This window comes from Lycium ferocissimum, chromosome 9, assembly GCF_029784015.1.
Source record: "Lycium ferocissimum isolate CSIRO_LF1 chromosome 9, AGI_CSIRO_Lferr_CH_V1, whole genome shotgun sequence".
NCBI classification, from domain to species: domain Eukaryota; kingdom Viridiplantae; phylum Streptophyta; class Magnoliopsida; order Solanales; family Solanaceae; genus Lycium; species Lycium ferocissimum.
This window is the reverse complement of record NC_081350.1, coordinates 38,274,375-38,293,562: the sequence shown is the minus strand read 5'-3', so window position 1 is coordinate 38,293,562 and position 19,188 is coordinate 38,274,375. Positions and strand designations below refer to the sequence as shown.

Here is a 19,188-nt window from a genome sequence, read left to right as displayed (position 1 = left end):
TAATGCACAGCCATAGTTTGCTAAATGTCCTCGACCTGGTAGCCCGGTCCCATTTATTAACTCTACCTGATGTTGGTGTGGCAATTTGCATCTAGTGGGAAGCTTTGTCATCTCAATGAATAAGCGGATCTTTAATGTGGGTTGCCCAAATTCAACTTAATCCATCCATTTGACACCCCTAGTCCTGATCTTAACACAATTTCAGCAGTGCAAGTTTGCATGGATTTTCTTGTTCAGTTTACAGCTCTCTCTTATTGATTTTAGTGCTTAGCTAGCCAACTGGATTATGAAGAGAACTTTCAAGAAATTAGTCTTTGTCTAATCAGTGACGAGTAAATATGCCAGATTAAAGGTACTTGAAAATGTGAATTAGAGCGCGATAAAGAAAACATATGTGAAAACACGATCCATAATTCTACCTTTGGTGTAGTTGTAGTTACTCATCAGTCTCCTTGATCAGAAAATAGATTATAAGTGCAGGATAATGTTCCTTCAAGAAGTTTGCAACCATTCTATATAACAAATTAACCAGAAGTGAACAGTAAGTGAGATTCAGTACAATTGATGAGAGGCTACATTAAAGAAGATAAATCAATAAATAATTACATTATCTAAGTTTTGTCACCAAATAACATGACATTTTCTACTACAAGAAATCTACAGATTCTAGTTACACAGGCTTCATATCTAATTCACTTCAGGTTTACATACCAAAGAAGAAAACATTTATCTTTTCGGTGATCGAAAGCAACTGAAGCAAGCACCTTCAATTAAACATATTGATCTGCAATTGCTTTTGGGACTTTCATACCAAATCCATGCTTTACTTTTTCAACCCTGTTAGCAATAACAAAAGCCAGTGAAAAATCAGATTAGGTTGCACGAAAAATATCCATTAAAGCTATACAAATTCCTCTTTGAAAGATGATATGGCAAACAAACTAAAAAAATAGGCTGCATGTTTGAACTTTTTATTCAAAATACTTGATCAAATTTTGGAATTATGAATGAAGCAGTAGAAATCTTTGAATTTCGAAATAATTTGCTAGGCTTCACAGAAATTTCTCTCAGTATGTTCATCTATAGTTGGAACAGCCATTTTTTGAGAAGTCGGATATTCAATAAGAAGAAGGGATAACTATTTAGACTTAACCTGCCAACAACTCCGTCCTAAACCTTAACCATAAGAGAGATCTAATATTTATGCCAACTAATGACTTTTAATTCACCTACAGTGTTCCTGTATTCCTGTAATGTTACAAGCATAAGTTCATATGATTAGCTTTAGATTGCATAAGTTCATATGCTTAGCTTTAGAAATTTCCTGTAATGCATGCATAAGTTTCGATGTAGGTAATAAAGCTAGGTCCTCAGGAAGATGTGAACTTTAGCTTTTAATCGAATAGGTAACTCACGTTGGGGCAAGTTTGCCAAGGCCGTCAAGTTCTTCACCAGTGTGTTCATCGATAACGCTTCCCGAGATCTCAATGAAATAAGACTTATTTTTTGTGATAGGAAGACCTCTGCTCTCAAGTAGATCTAAATCTTTCTGATGGAGCTCGCGTCCATTCACGTAGATCCCTGTATTCCCAGCAGCACAATCTTTTGGGATTGGATAGTTAAATTCTTCTATTTTTGGCTGCAAGCAAAATTAGTAATACTTCATCAATTTGGTAATCCATAAAAATTCATCCAAGAGATATGTTCTATATCAGACAGTATCGAATCATACCAGAATGACGCCAAGGCAGGGATGGCCCATCACTCCCCAAAAGCCCGCTCGGTAGTCATACCTAGTTCACAATTTAGATAAGAGAGTTTGAAGTCAAATTTCAGATATCTAAGGTTGTTATCATATTAAAAAGCAAAATCGCATCCACAAGAAAACAATCATTTAGCATCACAATGTAAATTTCGCTACAAGGACGAGGTGAGAAAATGACAAAATTGGTCCCTTATGCTTGAGGGTAGGTTCAAAACAGTCCCTCAAGTGTGCACTTAACAGCTTTGGTCCTCTAAGTTTGCCAAAAGTTAACACTTTTAGTCTCGGTCAAAAATTAACTATAAATACTAGAAAGTCCAATCATATATTAAAATACGCAACACAAAAACTACATTAGACATTAAATAAAAAAAATAGCAAAAATTACACCTCAAAAGTTACACCAGACTCTAGAAATAAATTTAAAATAGCAGAAATTACAAAAATTGTACCTATAAATGTGAGTTTCCTTTTTTTCTTTTTCATAGTTCCAGTCATATTTGACGGAGACTAAAAGTGTTAACTTTTGGTAAACTTAAAGGACCAAAACTGTTAAGTGCATACTTGAGGGACTAATTTGCACCTACTCTCAAACATAAGGGATCATTTTTGTCATTTTCTCAGGACGAGGTGAACAGAATGAATTTCTTCTCAGCAATTACTAGCATCCAGAATTATGAGAAAGCAAACAAGAAAAGGCCGAACTAATAAGCATTGTTAAACTACTATATCACATAATATCCGTTGTCCTTCTCAGTACAGATGTACTTACCAGTAATCTCCTGGCTGAATGGGCCCAGCTAACTTCTCTGCCTTCTTAACAATGCGATCTGGTATCGGTCTGCCATTCACAAACACATTTGCTCGTACGTTCTCTGAACTTTGATGAGATCTTGATAATTCTCCAAGGCTCCTTTTTATAAAGCCCATAAAAGAATCACCACCCTTGTAACTTTTTGATAAATTTTCCTCTTTGCTTGATTGAATCGATTCCACAGACACAGCACTATGTACAAATCCGTTCGTCTCCATTTCCACTGCCATAGATAAATCTTTAATAGAATTCTGCCTAGAGGTACTTCTGTTTTCCTTCATGTCCTCCTCCTTCCTGTATTTTTCCACCACGTCTTTGGGAGAAACACTATAAGCATGGTCGTTTTGAGAAGAATCTAGAAGCGGTAGAGGATCATCTTCTAGGGGCATTTCAGTTGGACTCTCTGGACTTAGCTCATCTTCAGAAAGACTAGACGATGAGAAATGACCATTATGCCCCTTCTCAGCTTCAGTGGAATTTGATTTCTGACTCCTGGAAGGTGACTCGAGCTTAGTATCGGTGAAATGGTAGTTAGAGTTATCATAATCATCAGACCAAGGGCTCATCTCATCATTCGTAAAACCACCATTAGCATTTTCAAGATTCTCATTTGCAGACAGTTGTTTCACTACTGTAGGAACGGATGCACCTGACTCTTTGCTACCGAGTTGGAATATAATTATGGACGAACAGGATCCACATCTCATTTTCTTCTCGCTCTTTCCTGTTATCATTAGTTTCTTAGGCAGCTTCAGCAGCTCAAAGCAACCACAGCACGTAACGAAAGGTGCCCCACCTGCTATAGGTTGATATACACGTCCAACTCTATGGGCAACAACCACTCTTCTCGGATAACGCTGATTACCAAGGCCACCATTTTCTGACTCCAAGTCACTATGACTTCTAGTAAGCCGCCGCCCTTCATGATAACCCACAGAGTTCATGTGCTGATGTAGAATGGGATTAGCAGGGCCGTTTCGTGACCTTCGGGTGCCAAAACCGGAGGGTTGAATCACGGGAGGAACATGATAATTTCGGTTCAAGCAATGTGAACAAGAGCATGAAGATTGGTGGTAAAGGGCTTCATGCGGATGTGGTATGAAGAAGTTATCCGCATGATGCCCAGGATGATGTTCAGGGTATGTTGGGGTAAAATGCTGATACGGCATCTGACGGGGAGGCTTTCTGAGCATTTGCTGGCGATATTCCAGTCCATATCCAAGAAATTCATGTGAAAAGTTGTTTGAAGGATAAGAGTCTGGCATCATTGAACCACGTGCACCATTATAAGGAACATTTCCTTGATGTCCATATGTGTATGGACGCTCTTGAATATTCTTAGATGGACCATAATACCCCTGGTTATGCACATCATACCTGCTAGAAGGATCAATGGATGTTGAAGCGATCCTTCCATCAACAGGAACCCAATCCTTAGGTTTCTCAGAAACATCACAAGTTCGGCTAAGTTGGTCCTTTAATTCATTGATCTTCCTTAAGAGCTCGGCTCTATTGCTCTCCAAGTCTGGAACTCCAGCTACCCCATCCAAACCACCATTGTACCTCCTATGGTTAACAGAGCCATAGTAAGAACCCATGTCATTTTCTAAAGGCCCTTCATTAGGACCATTCGCATAAGATCTATCCATGTACCGACTGTCCATAGGTGGTCCTGAACCTAGTGAATCCATCAAAGGCCTTACCTTTTTAAGCCCGTTGCTAACACCGAGACCGACAGATTCAACAGTATTAATCTTTCCCCAGTAATTATCCACCCCAATACTATGATCCCTCTTGCCTTTAGAAGTACTACATTCCTTGTCATCATAATAGTTATCTCTTCTAAACCTAGTATCTAACCTCGACTTAATTAAACTTGGTTCACCCTCTCTGGCTTTATCAAAATCATCCAAAACTTCCTTATCATTGGATCCTGAAATGACCCGACGATGTGAAACCATTCTTCCATTATGACTTCTCCCTTCTGTCAGCCTACCCTGTTGAAATTCACTACGTTCCTCATCAAAATCAGAAACAGTATCTACAGTCATAGCAACGTCTCCTCTATCAGGAACTGCTCTAATCTTTTCACCATCTGATACCTCAGACAAGCCATCATCCAAAATCCCCTTATTTTTTGCTGCAACACCATAATAACAAGCAAAAAAAAGAACTTTAGAATCTTATAAACAAGATTCAGCTCGAAACTTATCCTACCATATATGCAAAATATTACAAAAGTGCTGCTATATTGAATATAGGAATACTAAAGAAACAAATGCACAGGGAGAAAGTGTTCAATCACTATGTGAACAGCCTCATCCAAAAGTTTAAACCATTAGAAATGGCACCTTTTACTTATTCATCTTCAATTCGTCCCCTCACGCGGGGCTGAATCTTTTCTTAGACCAAGCAAGTTGAAAATAGTTTTTGGTGAATCAGTGAAGGTGAAACTTAGTAGGCGTTTGGCCATAGATTCCAAATAATTTTCACTTCATTTGGAATTTATGAAGTTGGAGTTGTGTTTGGTTATACATTTTGCAAAGAAGAGAAGTAAGCACTTTATTTGGAATTTATGAACATGGAGTTGGAAAACAGGTTTGGAACACTTTTCCAAATTTGGAATTCAACTCCGAGTTGGGTTTGGAATTTTTATCACCTAAAACTGATTTTGAAATAAAGTGAAAAACTATTCCGGAAAAAAGTGAATAATTTTCATGGCCAAACAGCTTAATTAAGAAGTCAAGATCTATGTCTGCTCAGACAACAACAACTATGCATCAGTCCCAAATAAGTTCATGTCAGCTATATGAATCCTTACTATTTATTTAAGCTCATCTTATAACAACTACGCCTCAGTCCCAAACAAGTTCGTGTTGGCTTTATGATCCTCACTGCTTCACATAAGTTCGACTCGTGTCATCATTTACTCAAACACCATCTTAGAATCCACTCTAATAGTTTAAACTTTTCTATGATTAGTCCTACATAATTCAACAGAAAATATAGAGTAATAGATTAATAGAGACAAAAATACCTCTGAGAACAGTACCACAACCACCACATTGGTAAACAGAAAAATCATGCAGCTCAGGGAGAAGATTTCCACACTTAGGACAACGAACCAATCGAACATTTGAAGAAGCTTCCGCCATTTTCAAGAACCCAAAATTGTGAAAAAGGTTTAAAAAAAAAATCCCAGATACAAGTTCAATTCAAAGAACAAAATCAAGTCTTGAACTTGAAAAACTTACGCAAAAATAGCAAAAAGGTGATAACTGTATCATACAAGAAAAATAACACAGTGATTGAAAAAGAAATATTCCCAAATCAAAGCTTAATGCAAAGAGCAAAATGGGTTCTTGGACTTGACAAATTTAGGAAGAAATGCAACAAAAGATAACATTATTGCTCATTGGTATACAAGAATATACACCAAACTGAAATAGAAAACTTAATGGAAAGAGCAAAAATAGGTTCTTAGACTGGACCAATTAAAGTGAAAATGGCAAAGATGACAACTTTAACACTTTGAAGTACAAAAGCAACACATAAAAAGAAAAAGTGTGAAACAAACTTCACAGTACAGTCCAGAAGAGAAGGTAAAAAGAAAAAGAAAAAAAACCAACAATTGCTTGTTCAAAAAAAAAAAAAACAACTCCCAAATGAAAAAATGGGTTCTTGGACTAGACCGATTTAAGTAAAAATTGCAAAGATGATAACTTTAACACTTGAAGTACAAAAGCAACACATAAAAAGAAAAAGTGTGAAATAAACTTCACAGTACCGTTCAGAAGAGAAGGAAAAAAGCCAACAATTTCTTGTTAAAAAAAAAAAAAAGGTTTGTAGAATTTGATGTTCCCAAGAAAGAGGAAAGGGAAGGTTTGGATTTGGAGGGAAGAGAAGAAAAGAGAGAATAATAGTGACCCGTTTCTAGACAATTTCTTGCTTTTTTCAGATTACATTATAAAGTCATATCCTTCCGTCTCAAATTATCTGTCGCACGTGTTAATTTATTTACAATTAATTACTTTTTCTTTTATTTTATTTTTAATATAATTTTGTTATTAATAAAAATAATACGTAAATAAAATAAGTATTTAATAAAGAGATTATAACTTGAGACAACCTCTCCTAATTAATACTATATTTTAGGGGACTAGTAAAATAAAAAGGCAACATACAAACAGAGGGAGTAAAGTCATAAATGACAACAATTTTGAAGATACAGGGGTACCAATATTCGCAGCAACAAACGATGTCGTTAGGTTTGGTAAATTCTAGTAAACGACACTGTTTTGTTTTCACTTTAAGGCGTGGTTGATAAATCGTTTTCAAAAAAAAAAAAATAGGCTTTGACGAAGCCAAAGAGAGAGCGATGGGGCCTGCTAGCTGTTTGTTTTGTATATTTAGTCAAAAGCAGTTTTAATGTGGTCTGCTCTGCCTCTTGAGCGACTTGGTACTCACTTTTTTTTTTTTTTTTTTTTAATTTTAATTGGTACTCACTTTTTTTTTTTAATTGTGGCAATTCATACCGGGGTTTCTATTGTTGCACGACTAAATTTGAATTTGTATAAAGATCATGTATTGTGGCAGGATTAAATTCAAATTTATGTCGGGGTCTGTATTGTGGTACGATAAAATTTGAATTCATATAGGAATGTGGCACAATTAAATTCGAATTCATATCGAGAAATTCACGTTGAGGATAATGCGTTTTCTAACGAAGACGATTTTATATTTAAGACTCTAATACGAGACTTCTTATTGAAGATAGAAAGAATATTTTTACTGTTTTGCCGCGGTCTTTATTGGGGAATTGGTCCTCATCCTTATACTAGTTGACAAGATCTTGTTTTCTTTGCCCTTATCTTTCTTTTCTTGACTTTGGTTTCAAAAGTGCACTAGGGGCAAATCTTTGTGGATATTAGGATATGAAACATTGTTGTCTTTGAAGTACAATGTTCTTTTTCTTGATTATTGAGTATTTGTAACTCTCAAATCTGATCATCTCTGATTGGCGCCCACTAGGATGAATTGTTTGGTTCACAAATAAAATAATGGTGGGATTATAAATAATAATAGTGGCCTATTTGGTAATACAATGTTTTTTTTTCCCACCTAGTGTTCAGTAATCCCGATTAAATATAGGATTGTGCCGGAAAGTTCCACATTGGGTAGTAAAGTGCTTCCTAACAGAAGCAACTTCATATTGTTATTACATTATGTTAACAACTAACCTTGAATTTGAGAATTCGAATAGAGGAACTTCAACCATCTCATCACACTCCTTGTTCTTTGCTAAGTGCAACATGTTATCGATGTTGTCTTCTTAGTTGTAGCAATCCTAGTTTTTTTTTTTTTTTTTTTTTTTAAAATAAACTGAACTATATTGATTTCACATTTTTTGTGGAAAAAATTTCTTTTGTAATTCCTAACCAAAGGATTCAAGAAAATACTTTGCTTCGCACTCCTGACTTGTATGCAAATATCGACCAAGGGTTTAATTAAAATCTCTCTTTATTACTTGGTTAAGGAACAATGCCTTGCCACCTTTTTTCTCTAAGGAAATTAGAAAGGGGATTACAAGGTAGAAATCGAACTTTCACCTACAAAATGAAAATTCAGTTAGTCAAACCAAGTGGACCACTAAGATTCTCCAACTATTGATTGATAATTTCGATTAGAACCGGAAAAGAGAAAAGGGATGATGATTATTTTGGTTAAACTCTTGGAACATTGGACTTTTCTTTCTTCATTGTGCATCCAAGAAGACAGTTGACTTGCGGCCATAAACTTAGATCTTCGAGAATAAGAATTATTTAACGTGACAATTTTGACAAATGAACGGGTCAAACTATGACTTATAAGTAGTACGATATATTGTTATTAACAGCATAAAAGGTACAATCTAGTATCAAATTCAACTATTTGATGAAATATAGGAACAAAAATAATTAGGAATCATTTGGTGCTAATTATTTATTATCTTATGAATAAACAACTGATCGCAGTCTATTAGTTCTAAGGTTGATATTTACATTTGAATAGACGTTGGGAATAAAAGAAGATACCTACTTACTTACTGCATACCTAAGCGGAAAGTGAAATTTTCTTCGTATATATTATGTTTCACATATTATCGTCTTTACTTTACTCCTTATATTAGGGTATCTGGCTTCGTTGTGGCCAAGCTTTTATAAATTAGAACCACCCATCAGCTTATCATGCATCTTACAATAATAATTATTAGGAAGAAGATGCAAGAGTTAGATTAAGTTTTTATCAAAAGATAATCGATGTTTAGAATTTTAAAATAAAATTTTAGGTGAAATGGTTGCATTTTTGCTACCTGCAAATTAAACTAAGGGTTGAACAAGCATTTGCCATCCACGATTATTATACGGATCATGATGCAAGTGAGGATGACTTTAAGCTATTGGAAAATCAATTATAGTAGTATAAGATGAAGAACTAATTAACAAGTTTGAATTTTTTAGGTTTGACTTAGTAAATATTCCAGTTTATTGGAGTATTGTACAATAAATTTATTTTTTAAATCGTAGATATTTAACAATAAATGCCAACCAACGTGGTACCCGTAATGATTAAAGAACGATCAGGTGTAAGCAAGAAGACTAGACTAGTTGATTGTTTGCAACCATAAATATTCCTGGAAAATGTTTTGATTTTCTTTTCCTTTTAGCTAAAGCTAATTCTAGTTGTTTGTTTCAGAAGTTTCATAGGTAACATACTTTTGACATAAAGTAAGCCCTAAACCTCATCAAAATTCTACTAGAATTCATAATTAAAATCATAATGTTGCACCAATAAGGATTGTGGCGGAATAGATAAGATTCTTTTATCCTTAATTAGAAGTCTCGGATTCAAATTCTGGGTATAAAAAAAAATTAGTTAGAGAACGGTTCCCCCTTAAATAGCCTTACGTGATGCAAATTTGAATTAATCGAGATCTCAATACGGACACCAAATATTGTGTTGGACACAAAAAGAATCACAATGTTGCGACTTGTCTCATATCTCAATGCAACTCAATTGGATTTTTATCTTCTTATACATAGGTTTTGGGTTGGTCTTCCAAACATTACTCCTATCATTTCTTATTTGGCGTCCAACATTTTGGTACACTTTAAGAATAAGAAAACCATTTCACAATATTAAATAATTCTTGTTGTCCTTAAATGAGTAATTAATAATTATATATCTTCTTAGAGCAACAACGGAGGAATTAAAATATAACAATTAATGTTTTCATCTTTTTTTCTCGTTCGATGTCTGGTATTCGTTTTAGAGTCCAAATAATTGGAATTCTCGTTAGAAATCCCACTTTGGAGTAAAAGTACTTCCTACCAAAGGCTACTCTGTTATCACAACTCGAACTTGAAACCTTTAGTTAAAGATCAAGGAATCAAGGACTGGAGCCACAATGGCAGTTACGGGTGTAGTAGAATTTAATAACTTTGGCTCAAACCCTTTATTTGTGTTAAATAATTTATAATATGTACAAATGATCTATATCCAGGACGCAGTAAGTTAAAAGAATTGTGGTCCAAAACCCACGAACTGAAAAATCATGGTTCCTTCTTTGGAAGGAATACTTACTCCTCAACCATGAATTCTCAACCTTCGTTGGTAATTAATGATTTTTTAATTCATTTTCTAAAATCACAAATGTTTTTTAACCTTTTTTTTTAAAAAAAATTAAAGTATAAAACGGACCTGATTTGTAGTTTCTAACCTTTTATTTCCCAAAAAAAAAAAAAAAAAAAAAAAAAAAAAAAAAAAAAACTACTATCAGACAGACTATCGTCCAATGTACACTTGAATAAACGGCAGTTTCACGTTGTATCCATTAATAATCAATATGGTACTCATTTTCTGCAAAGATTCTTGGACACACGTATAATGTACAGTGATGTGAATTACATGTGACTTGACTCAGACAATCTTAATCAAACTCATCATCTATCTTCTGACTTTAGACTCCTTCTCCATGACTCGTTGCTTTCTCCTAAATGCAGCGGCTAGAATACGTTTTATCAGTTTATCTGAATCATTAACTTTATTCAAATCATGTTTTATCTTAATTCATCAAATATGTATAAATTATTATTTTAGAATTCAATAACTTAAAAGAAAAATAATGTTAAACTCATAAACTTTAAATTTTGGCTCTATCTCAGTCTAATTCTACATCAAAGTATCAAATGTGTATAAGATAAAATAGGATATATTTACAAAATATGACTATATTTTTCAGTTTACAAAACATACCAATAAATTTCTTACAAAACATATATGAAAATTTTGTGTATGAGAACGGTATGAAATGCGTATATCTCGCTCAAAACTTAAAATTTTCTCTCAGAATTTTGTGTATGAAATATGTATATCTCGCTCAAGACTTAGAAATTTCGCTCAAATTTGTGTATGAAAATTATATTATGAAATATGTTTATCTCGCTCAAGACTTCGAAATTTCACTCAAATTTGTGTATGAAAATTATACAATGAAATATGTATATCTTGCTCAAAGCTTAGAATTCTCACATTTTTCGTGTATGAAAACTCTATAAAAACGGTATGAAATATGTATATAACTGTATAAGTTTTGTATAAAGTTCATGTTAGGTTTTTGGAAATTTAATACAACTACACCAACATTTTGTACAACTTTCATACAAATTTAATACAATTTGTATCTAGCTTCAAATCCTGAGGAAATTTAATACAACTATAACAATATTGTATACAACTTTCATACAATATCAATACGTTTCGAAATAGTCCAAAATCAAAATAGATGTTTTTGTTTCTTCCGAATTTCTAAAGGGGCAATTAACTCAACTGTCTTGTGTACACCCACAGGTTCCCCTGCTACTTCAGTTCTACCGCCCTATCATCTTCTTGTTCTGAATCTTGATTACTTTATATAGGTAAGAAACGATTAAATCCATTAAATCATACTCCATATATCACACTTGATTATTGGTTGAAGAAATTCATACTTGGGCCGGGGCTTAGCCGGAAAGCATGGATGAAACAGAGTGTCGGCGAGTTTTTTTTTCCAGATCTGAGCAGATTGTGAGAGAGAAGGGAAAGGAAAGGGTCGGTTGTTTTTTTTTTCCAGATCTGGACAGATTAAAGAGGGGGAAGGGAAGGATGGACTTTTAATTTTTTCAGATTCGTTATGTTTTGTAATTAAGTTCGTATGTTTTGTAAATAAGAAAAATATTCTTATGTTTTGTAATATAGAGTCTTAAGTAATATTATTAGATCATTTTTCTAATTAATAATTATTTTGGCATCAAATATCTGCAAACACGGGATTTCACTGTTTGAAAATTCAAATAAGTCAATAAATAACTTAATATGATAAGACATCCCCTGGGGGATGACGCGCAGGAACACAGCAACGTGTTGGCTGTGGTGTGGGCTGGCCCAATTGGTTAATTAATGTGGGCTGCCCCATTTTCAAGTGGGTTTGTTCATGCAGTTGATTCATAGAAATTGTACAGGGTCATTCGCACAAGCTTTTATTTTGGGGTGCTCTTTAATTTTTATCCCTCAAATTTGTGGTCATCATTTTTTGGCACGGCATAACTTAAATTTCGCTAGGCATAGTTTACATTTAGTTTCGGCATATATATTATAACATCCACAAGTTATGGCAGACAAGGTAAAACTTTCAATGCTCAACATAATTTAAAAAAGAGTTTAAGTTTAAATTTCGCTCGGCATAATTTACATTTAGCTTCGGTATATGTATCATAATACCATACAAGTTATGCCGAAAAAGGTAAAATTTTCAACACTCGACGTAATCTGAAAAATACTACACAACTTATGTTACATAACTTAATTCCTACAGAAGTTGTACCGAGCGAGACAAAAGTTCCGTTTTTAAAGATAAAAATATTACAAAACTTATATTGAGCAAAGAAGTTCTGGATATTTTCATTAAATAAGTAGCAGGGGAAAAATTAAAGACTACGGATATGAGGGGCAATAAGCACGTTTGAAGGCAATCCGTGCAAAAAAAGACAATTGTACCTGGTAGCCAGTTTTCATTATGCTATTTAAATTATATTTTGTTGTAAGTTGGATGCCCATTGTCACGACAACCCCATTATGCTATTTAAATTATATTTTGTTACATAAGTTGGATGCTCCATCACATGAACTTAAGGCAACTTGTACAAGTTGGATGCCCCCCAAAGCCGTCACATATACATATAACTTGGGCACCAAGAATACTAACACAACCCCAAGTATGTGTGTGGCCACCAAGTTGTTAACTCAAATTCCACCCACCATAATACACATATATATATATTTCCTCCAAAATATAAATAGGAGTTCATTTGTAGGGGTTAGATATACAATCAATTCCTCTCTATATACTAAAGCATGGAATACGATTCTTGTGTATTTACTAAAACCATAAGTCTTTATTTTATAATACGTTATACATAAAGACGTAAGTAAAATCATCATATCTCGTACAAATACTGTTGTCAAAGCCTCGAACGCCATATTGATATATATATATATATATATATATATATATATATGGCAAATCTTTCTAAACGTGAATTTGTTGCCACGAATGCGTGGGGATATGAAGGTCGAGCTATGCACGAAAGCTACATATTCTAAAAAATCATGCTTTGACTCGATAGAAATAGACAAATCATCTTGATGTCATGAGAAATCAATGCTGTGTCAACGATAGTCATGATAAACCTAAATCAAACCTATTTAAAAAGAAAAGGGATCGTAGACACGTACTAATCAAGACCATGCCCCGGAAAGCAATGATATTCCTTTAAGACCATCACCTATCGACGAGAGCTTGAAAATGGAATATCTCACATAGAATCTTTTTTAAAAAGATCCTCTTCCAATCATACAAAAGACATAATGAATAGTTTAAAAGATGTAGATAAGAACCACATCGTAAGATGAGTTCGTGCTTCAACTAAACAGGTTGTTTTGATTGGCTAATCCAAACTTAAGTCTCTCGGCTTCTAGATCTTTTACAACGTCATTAGATACCAAACATTGGGCTTAGGAATCAATTCCAAGCTCACTTTATTTACAAAAATTTATTTCCCTATAAATTCAACAAACCCCGAGGTCAACAAAATATCAACAACCATACTAGCAACATCAACAAGCAATTCAAAACACATTCTAACCATTTTCCACGTTATTCGAGTATGCATTTACATCCAAACCAACGCATACAATCAAACCAACACCGATGATCACACATTCAAGTACTAGTCCGAGATCATTCAAACAAGATTCAAGAATATTCACAATATTCAAAACAATCCCATCTTCAATATAATGGTGGTCGAAACCTCACAACTTAATGAATTACAACAATGAATTCATGAACTACACCAACAATCCACACGTTAACAACATCATTCCCATAATTCAAGAAACTACATTAAAATCACATTAACTTCCAAATCCCCACACGATTATAATGATGGATCATTTTCGCCATTACATGATAGGCAAAAAAATACTAGGTAAAATTAGTTGATTCCTTCTACACCAAAAACGTGGTCATGGTACAACATTAACATCAAAAAAGAATTTCATCCATTTCCACACACTTCAATATGCATGATTCATAACACATGTAAAAGGAGATTGAACCTTTACCTTTTCCACTTAGTTCTTCAACTTGGCTATGGTTTGCACCTGAACTAACACTTGTTCTTCGCTACTCCAACGACCCCTCCATGTTATTATACACCTTCTAAAGAGTTGAAATGCTTGAAGAAAATATTTTTTTTGGATCAATTTTTCCTTGCTCTTTCTCGGTTTGGCTATGGCCGAATGGCCTCCTTCTTATTTTCTCCAAGTTTCTCCAATGTTCTAAGGGTGAAGATGAATAATATGATCATGTCATCTTTTATCTACATATAGTATTAATGTGGGCTATGGAACGCCAGCCCTTTTGATCATGAAATATTAACTTTTCTAAATTCACTTTTAACCCCAAATTTTCCTTAATATTTCATACCAATAAAATCGCAACTTATGCCTTAAACAAAATCATGGTTAAAAGTCTCTACCTCGTATCGAAATAGCCTTGTCTTAACTTTCCAAATGTCCCAACGCACAAAAAGATAACACCCATCACATGAAGCAAAATTGGATGCCCATCACATGAACTTGGGCGAAGATAATGTGGCCACCAAGTTGTTAACTCAATTCCACCCACCAAATTGTTAACTTATCCTATAAATAGGAGTTCATTTGTAGAAGTTAGATATACAATCAATTCTCTCTATATACTTCTTTCTTGTATATTTACTTCATAGTCTTTTATTTTATAATACGTTATCGCACGAGAACGCCATCCGAGCAAATACTTTAAAAATAGATGACTTTATTTTTCTTAATTAATGGCAAATCTTTATAAACGGATTTGTTGCCTTATATAGTTTAGATATTTTCATCCATGTTGATAAAACTAGTAGCTATAATAGTTATGATTTCCATGAGAGCTTGAAAATGGAATATGTAAATAAAGTCGTCTTTGGAATAATTTAAAAGATAGATATGCGAAGATTTGTTTAATAATAATATCTACTTTCATGTTCATGCGGTGAAAATATCTGATCATATTCTTTCATTTTGAAGAATATATGAGAAATTCCTCTAGTTAACAACATAATGAATTATTTTTATTTGGATAATGCAAATTTTTGCCATTCTAGGCAATCATGAAGATATTTGTGTGATTGATCTTCTTGATGTGTGGAGGAAAGGGGCCTTTGGTCACGTACATGTCGTAACCAAAACATCTAGTTGAGCTTTATATTCAAAGATGAGAAATACATTTGTCATTTCTTTGAACTCCCCGAAGGAAAAATAGAAAAGGAAATAGTTTAGATATTTTCATCCATGTTGTTACTAGTAGCTATAATAGTTATGTTTCCATAGTTATGTAAATAAATTGTAATGCTTTGTTTAATAATAATAAGAGCTTTCATTTGAAGAATATATGGAAACTATATTTAGATCAATGACCAATCATGAAGATATTTGTGTGATTGATACGAACTACACATGCCATATTGGAAGATGCATTATTCTCTTTTTATTAAGAAAACTAAAATCGAAAGTGGAAGATGCATTATTCTCTTTTTATTAAGAAAACAAAATCGAGTTCGTTATACTTGCTGTTTATGTTGATGACATAAACCTAATTGGAACTCCAGATGAGCTCCAAAAGGCGATTGAATATTTAAAGAAAGAATTTGAGATGAAAGATCTCGGAAAAACAAAACTTTGTCTTGGTTTGCAGGTTGAACATTTTAGCAGACGGGATCTTTATCCATCAATCTGCTTATACCGAAAAAGTTTTAAAACGATTTTACATGGACAATGTGCATCCTTTAAGTACTCCAATGGTTGTTCGCTCACTTGAAGTAAGTAAAGATCCGTTCCGATCTCAGGAAGAAAATGAAGAGCTTCTTGGCCACGAAGTACCATATCTTAGTGCAATTGATGCACTTATGTATCTTGCTAACGCTACAAGACTCGACATAGAGTTCTCTCGTTAATTTGCTAGCAAGATATGGCTTCTTCTCCTACACAAAGACATTGGAACGGAGTTAAGCATATATTGCGATATACGAAGGAACTAGCGATATGGGTCTATTTTATACTAACAAAGGTAGTATAGGTCTTGTTGGTTATGCAGATGCAGGTTATTTATCTGATCCACATAAAGCTCGATCTCAAACGGGCTATCTGTTTACATGCGGAGGTACTGCTATATCATGGTGATCTACAAAGCAGTCCATTGTTGCTACTTTTCAAATCATGCTAAGATAATCGCTATTCATGTAGCAAGTAGAGAATGTGTGTAATTGAGATCAGTGATACATTTCATCAGAGAAAGATGTAGCTTGAAGTGTGATACAAAAATACCACGTATTATATGAAGATAATCTTTTGCATGCATAGCTCAATTAAAAGGAGGTTTCATAAAAGGAGATAGAATGAAGACATTTCACCAAAGTTATTCTTCACACATGATCTCGGAAGAATGGTGATATTGATGTGCAACAAATCCGTTCAAGTGACAATCCTGCAGATTTGTTCACCAAATCTTTGCCAACTTCAACTCTTGAGAAGATGATATTCAAGATTGGAATGCGAAGACTCCAACATCTGAATTTTGGTCTTCGTCAGGGGGAGTGAAATACGTGTTGTACTCTTTTTTCCTTAACCAAGTTTTGTCCCATTGGGTTTTCTTGGTAAGGTTTTTAATGAGGCAGCTCTCAAAGCGTATTACTAGATATGTGTACTCTTTTTCCTTCATTAGGATTTTTTTTTTCCCACAGGGTTTTTCCTAATAAGGTTTTAACGAGGCACATCATCTAATTAATGGACATCCAAGGGGGAGTGTTGTAAGTACACATATACTTGCCCACCAAGTATGTGTGGCCACCAAGTTGTTAACTGATTTCCGCCCACCAAATTGTTAACTTATTTCCTCTTATAAATAGGAGTTCATTTGTAGAAGTTAGATATACAATCAATTCCTCTCTATATACTTCTTTCTTGTGTATTTACTTCATAGTCTTTATTTTATAACATATTCAATTTTTTTAGATAAATTGTAGGTTAGAGCTAGCAATTAAATATGAAACAAAACAAAAACCTACCAGCTCCTCCTCCTTAATTATTGCATAATATCTATACGTCAAATTCGACCAACAACTCAGATCAAACAAAAGAAACTGAACCCAAATAATGTTTATGCATTGAAATAAAATAACCTGAATCGACAAGCAAATGTAACCTCACTACAGAAAATACTATGAAAATCTAGAAGAAGAGATATTCTGAAGAAAGAAAGAGAGAGATATGAGGCTAAGGAAAAGATCAAGCCATGGAAGTAGTTTATGTGTAGGTGAAAAGGAAGAAAAGAGAGAGATTCTCAATTCTAATATTAATTTTGGATTTGAAGTTAGGTATAAGCATTTGAAGCTTGAAATTTTAGATATATATGTCTGAAGTTAGGCTTTGACAAACCAAACTTTAGATTTATAGACCCAGGAGTCTAAAGTTTGTAGTTTTTATTTCTCGGTCATTTGGAAGCAATATTCACGAGCACAAGAATGTTTGACATCAACCTCCACTACTAGAGAACTTACAATATAGGTTTATTTTTAAATCATAATTAATTAATATATATTTAACCTTATTTTTTGTTTAATCATGATAAAATAAAATGATTTAGTCTAGAGAGAAGTTAGTGATCCTCATAACGAATAGATAATTTACACAAGAGGGGAAAAATCTAAGTTCTTCCCTTAGAATTAGACAGATTATACTAAAAGGAGTTGCCAATAAGTTCTTAATCGATAATAATTGGTATAATAACAACTTACTATCATCAATCACATGAAAGCAAATAAAAAAAAAAGAACATTCATTCAATTACACCTTCTCATTTTTGTGAATTAAATCACCACTAATACTAGAACAAAAGCTATTAAATCTCCTCTTAAGCTTTCTCACCTTATTTCCATTATTAATCTTTTCACCTCCCTTTGAGCTATCAAACCTCCTCATCTTCAGTACGGCTATCTCCGGCTCCGATTCCGTCGTGGACGGTGAAGATCCCTCCAGCACCGGCAAGATCATTGTGTGCCGTTCGATCAAATGAACAAGTGAAACTAACTCAAAAGAATCATATAATGGGCTACCACAATCCCATATAATAGAAGAGGAATCTTGATCAACTTCTTGTCCTTTGTTCATTAATTTTCTTCAACTAATTTGATTCCTAATTAATTGTTAGCTAGCTAGGTCCAAACTCCTATAATATTTATGGTTGTTATAATAGACATTGGATAACACTAAAGGTTAGTTTGACTCAGTATGTTGTATTTTTTGTTGGGAAATTGCTGTCTCATGCAGAATATTGAAGTTTAATTCTATTTATAAATTCTAGTATGGAATTTTCTTCTTGTTTCCTACTATTTCTTATATGATTGTTCTTTTTTTTTTCTTTTCTTTTTTTTGTTCCATCCTCTATGTATAGCTCGATAGTAACTTCGCTTGTTATTTTGCTCATATTGCATGTCTGAAGTCTGAATAAAGGATGAGGTTATATGGCAAGTTGACAATCAATTTAAATTTAATTAACTTGTGTTGAACTCTCATTATACAATACATATCACTAGAGCGTACTTACCTAGCTAAGTACAAATTATATTAGATGAACTTAGATAGCGCGAGATGATCAATGAGAATTCATATAGCCGATTTAAACCTAAGACTATGGTATAATTGTTGCAGTATGTATAACTAGCTAGCTGGTGATGTATGGGAACGTGGAATCATGTAATCTTTTGTGGCTCATGAGCTTGTATAGTTACATTAATATATGTGCTTTGCAAGTTGCGTAGTTAGCTTGACAATTTTTCTCAATTTAGTATTAGCACTAGCTGTAGTTGTGTACTAGATGAGCAAAGCACAACCGATAAATTATCAATTTATATAGTATATGTTCTGCTGATTTCTCAACAAAACAATATTATAT

The 19,188-nt window shown here is 33.7% G+C and overlaps 1 protein-coding gene across 1 annotated transcript; it reads right to left on the bottom strand.

Annotated features, from left to right (window-relative positions):
• Positions 1-531: 531 nt before the first annotated feature.
• LOC132030627 (protein ENHANCED DISEASE RESISTANCE 4-like) lies at positions 532-6,529 on the bottom strand. The gene is made up of 5 exons (XM_059420336.1): positions 5,614-6,529; positions 2,535-4,716; positions 1,733-1,793; positions 1,416-1,639; positions 532-837 (listed from the first exon to the last, which is right to left on the bottom strand). The coding sequence occupies exons 1-5, from the start codon at positions 5,729-5,731 to the stop codon at positions 771-773; spliced, it is 2,652 nt and encodes an 883-aa protein (XP_059276319.1). The 5' UTR covers positions 5,732-6,529; the 3' UTR covers positions 532-770.
• Between the last annotated feature and the right edge of the window lie 12,659 nt (positions 6,530-19,188).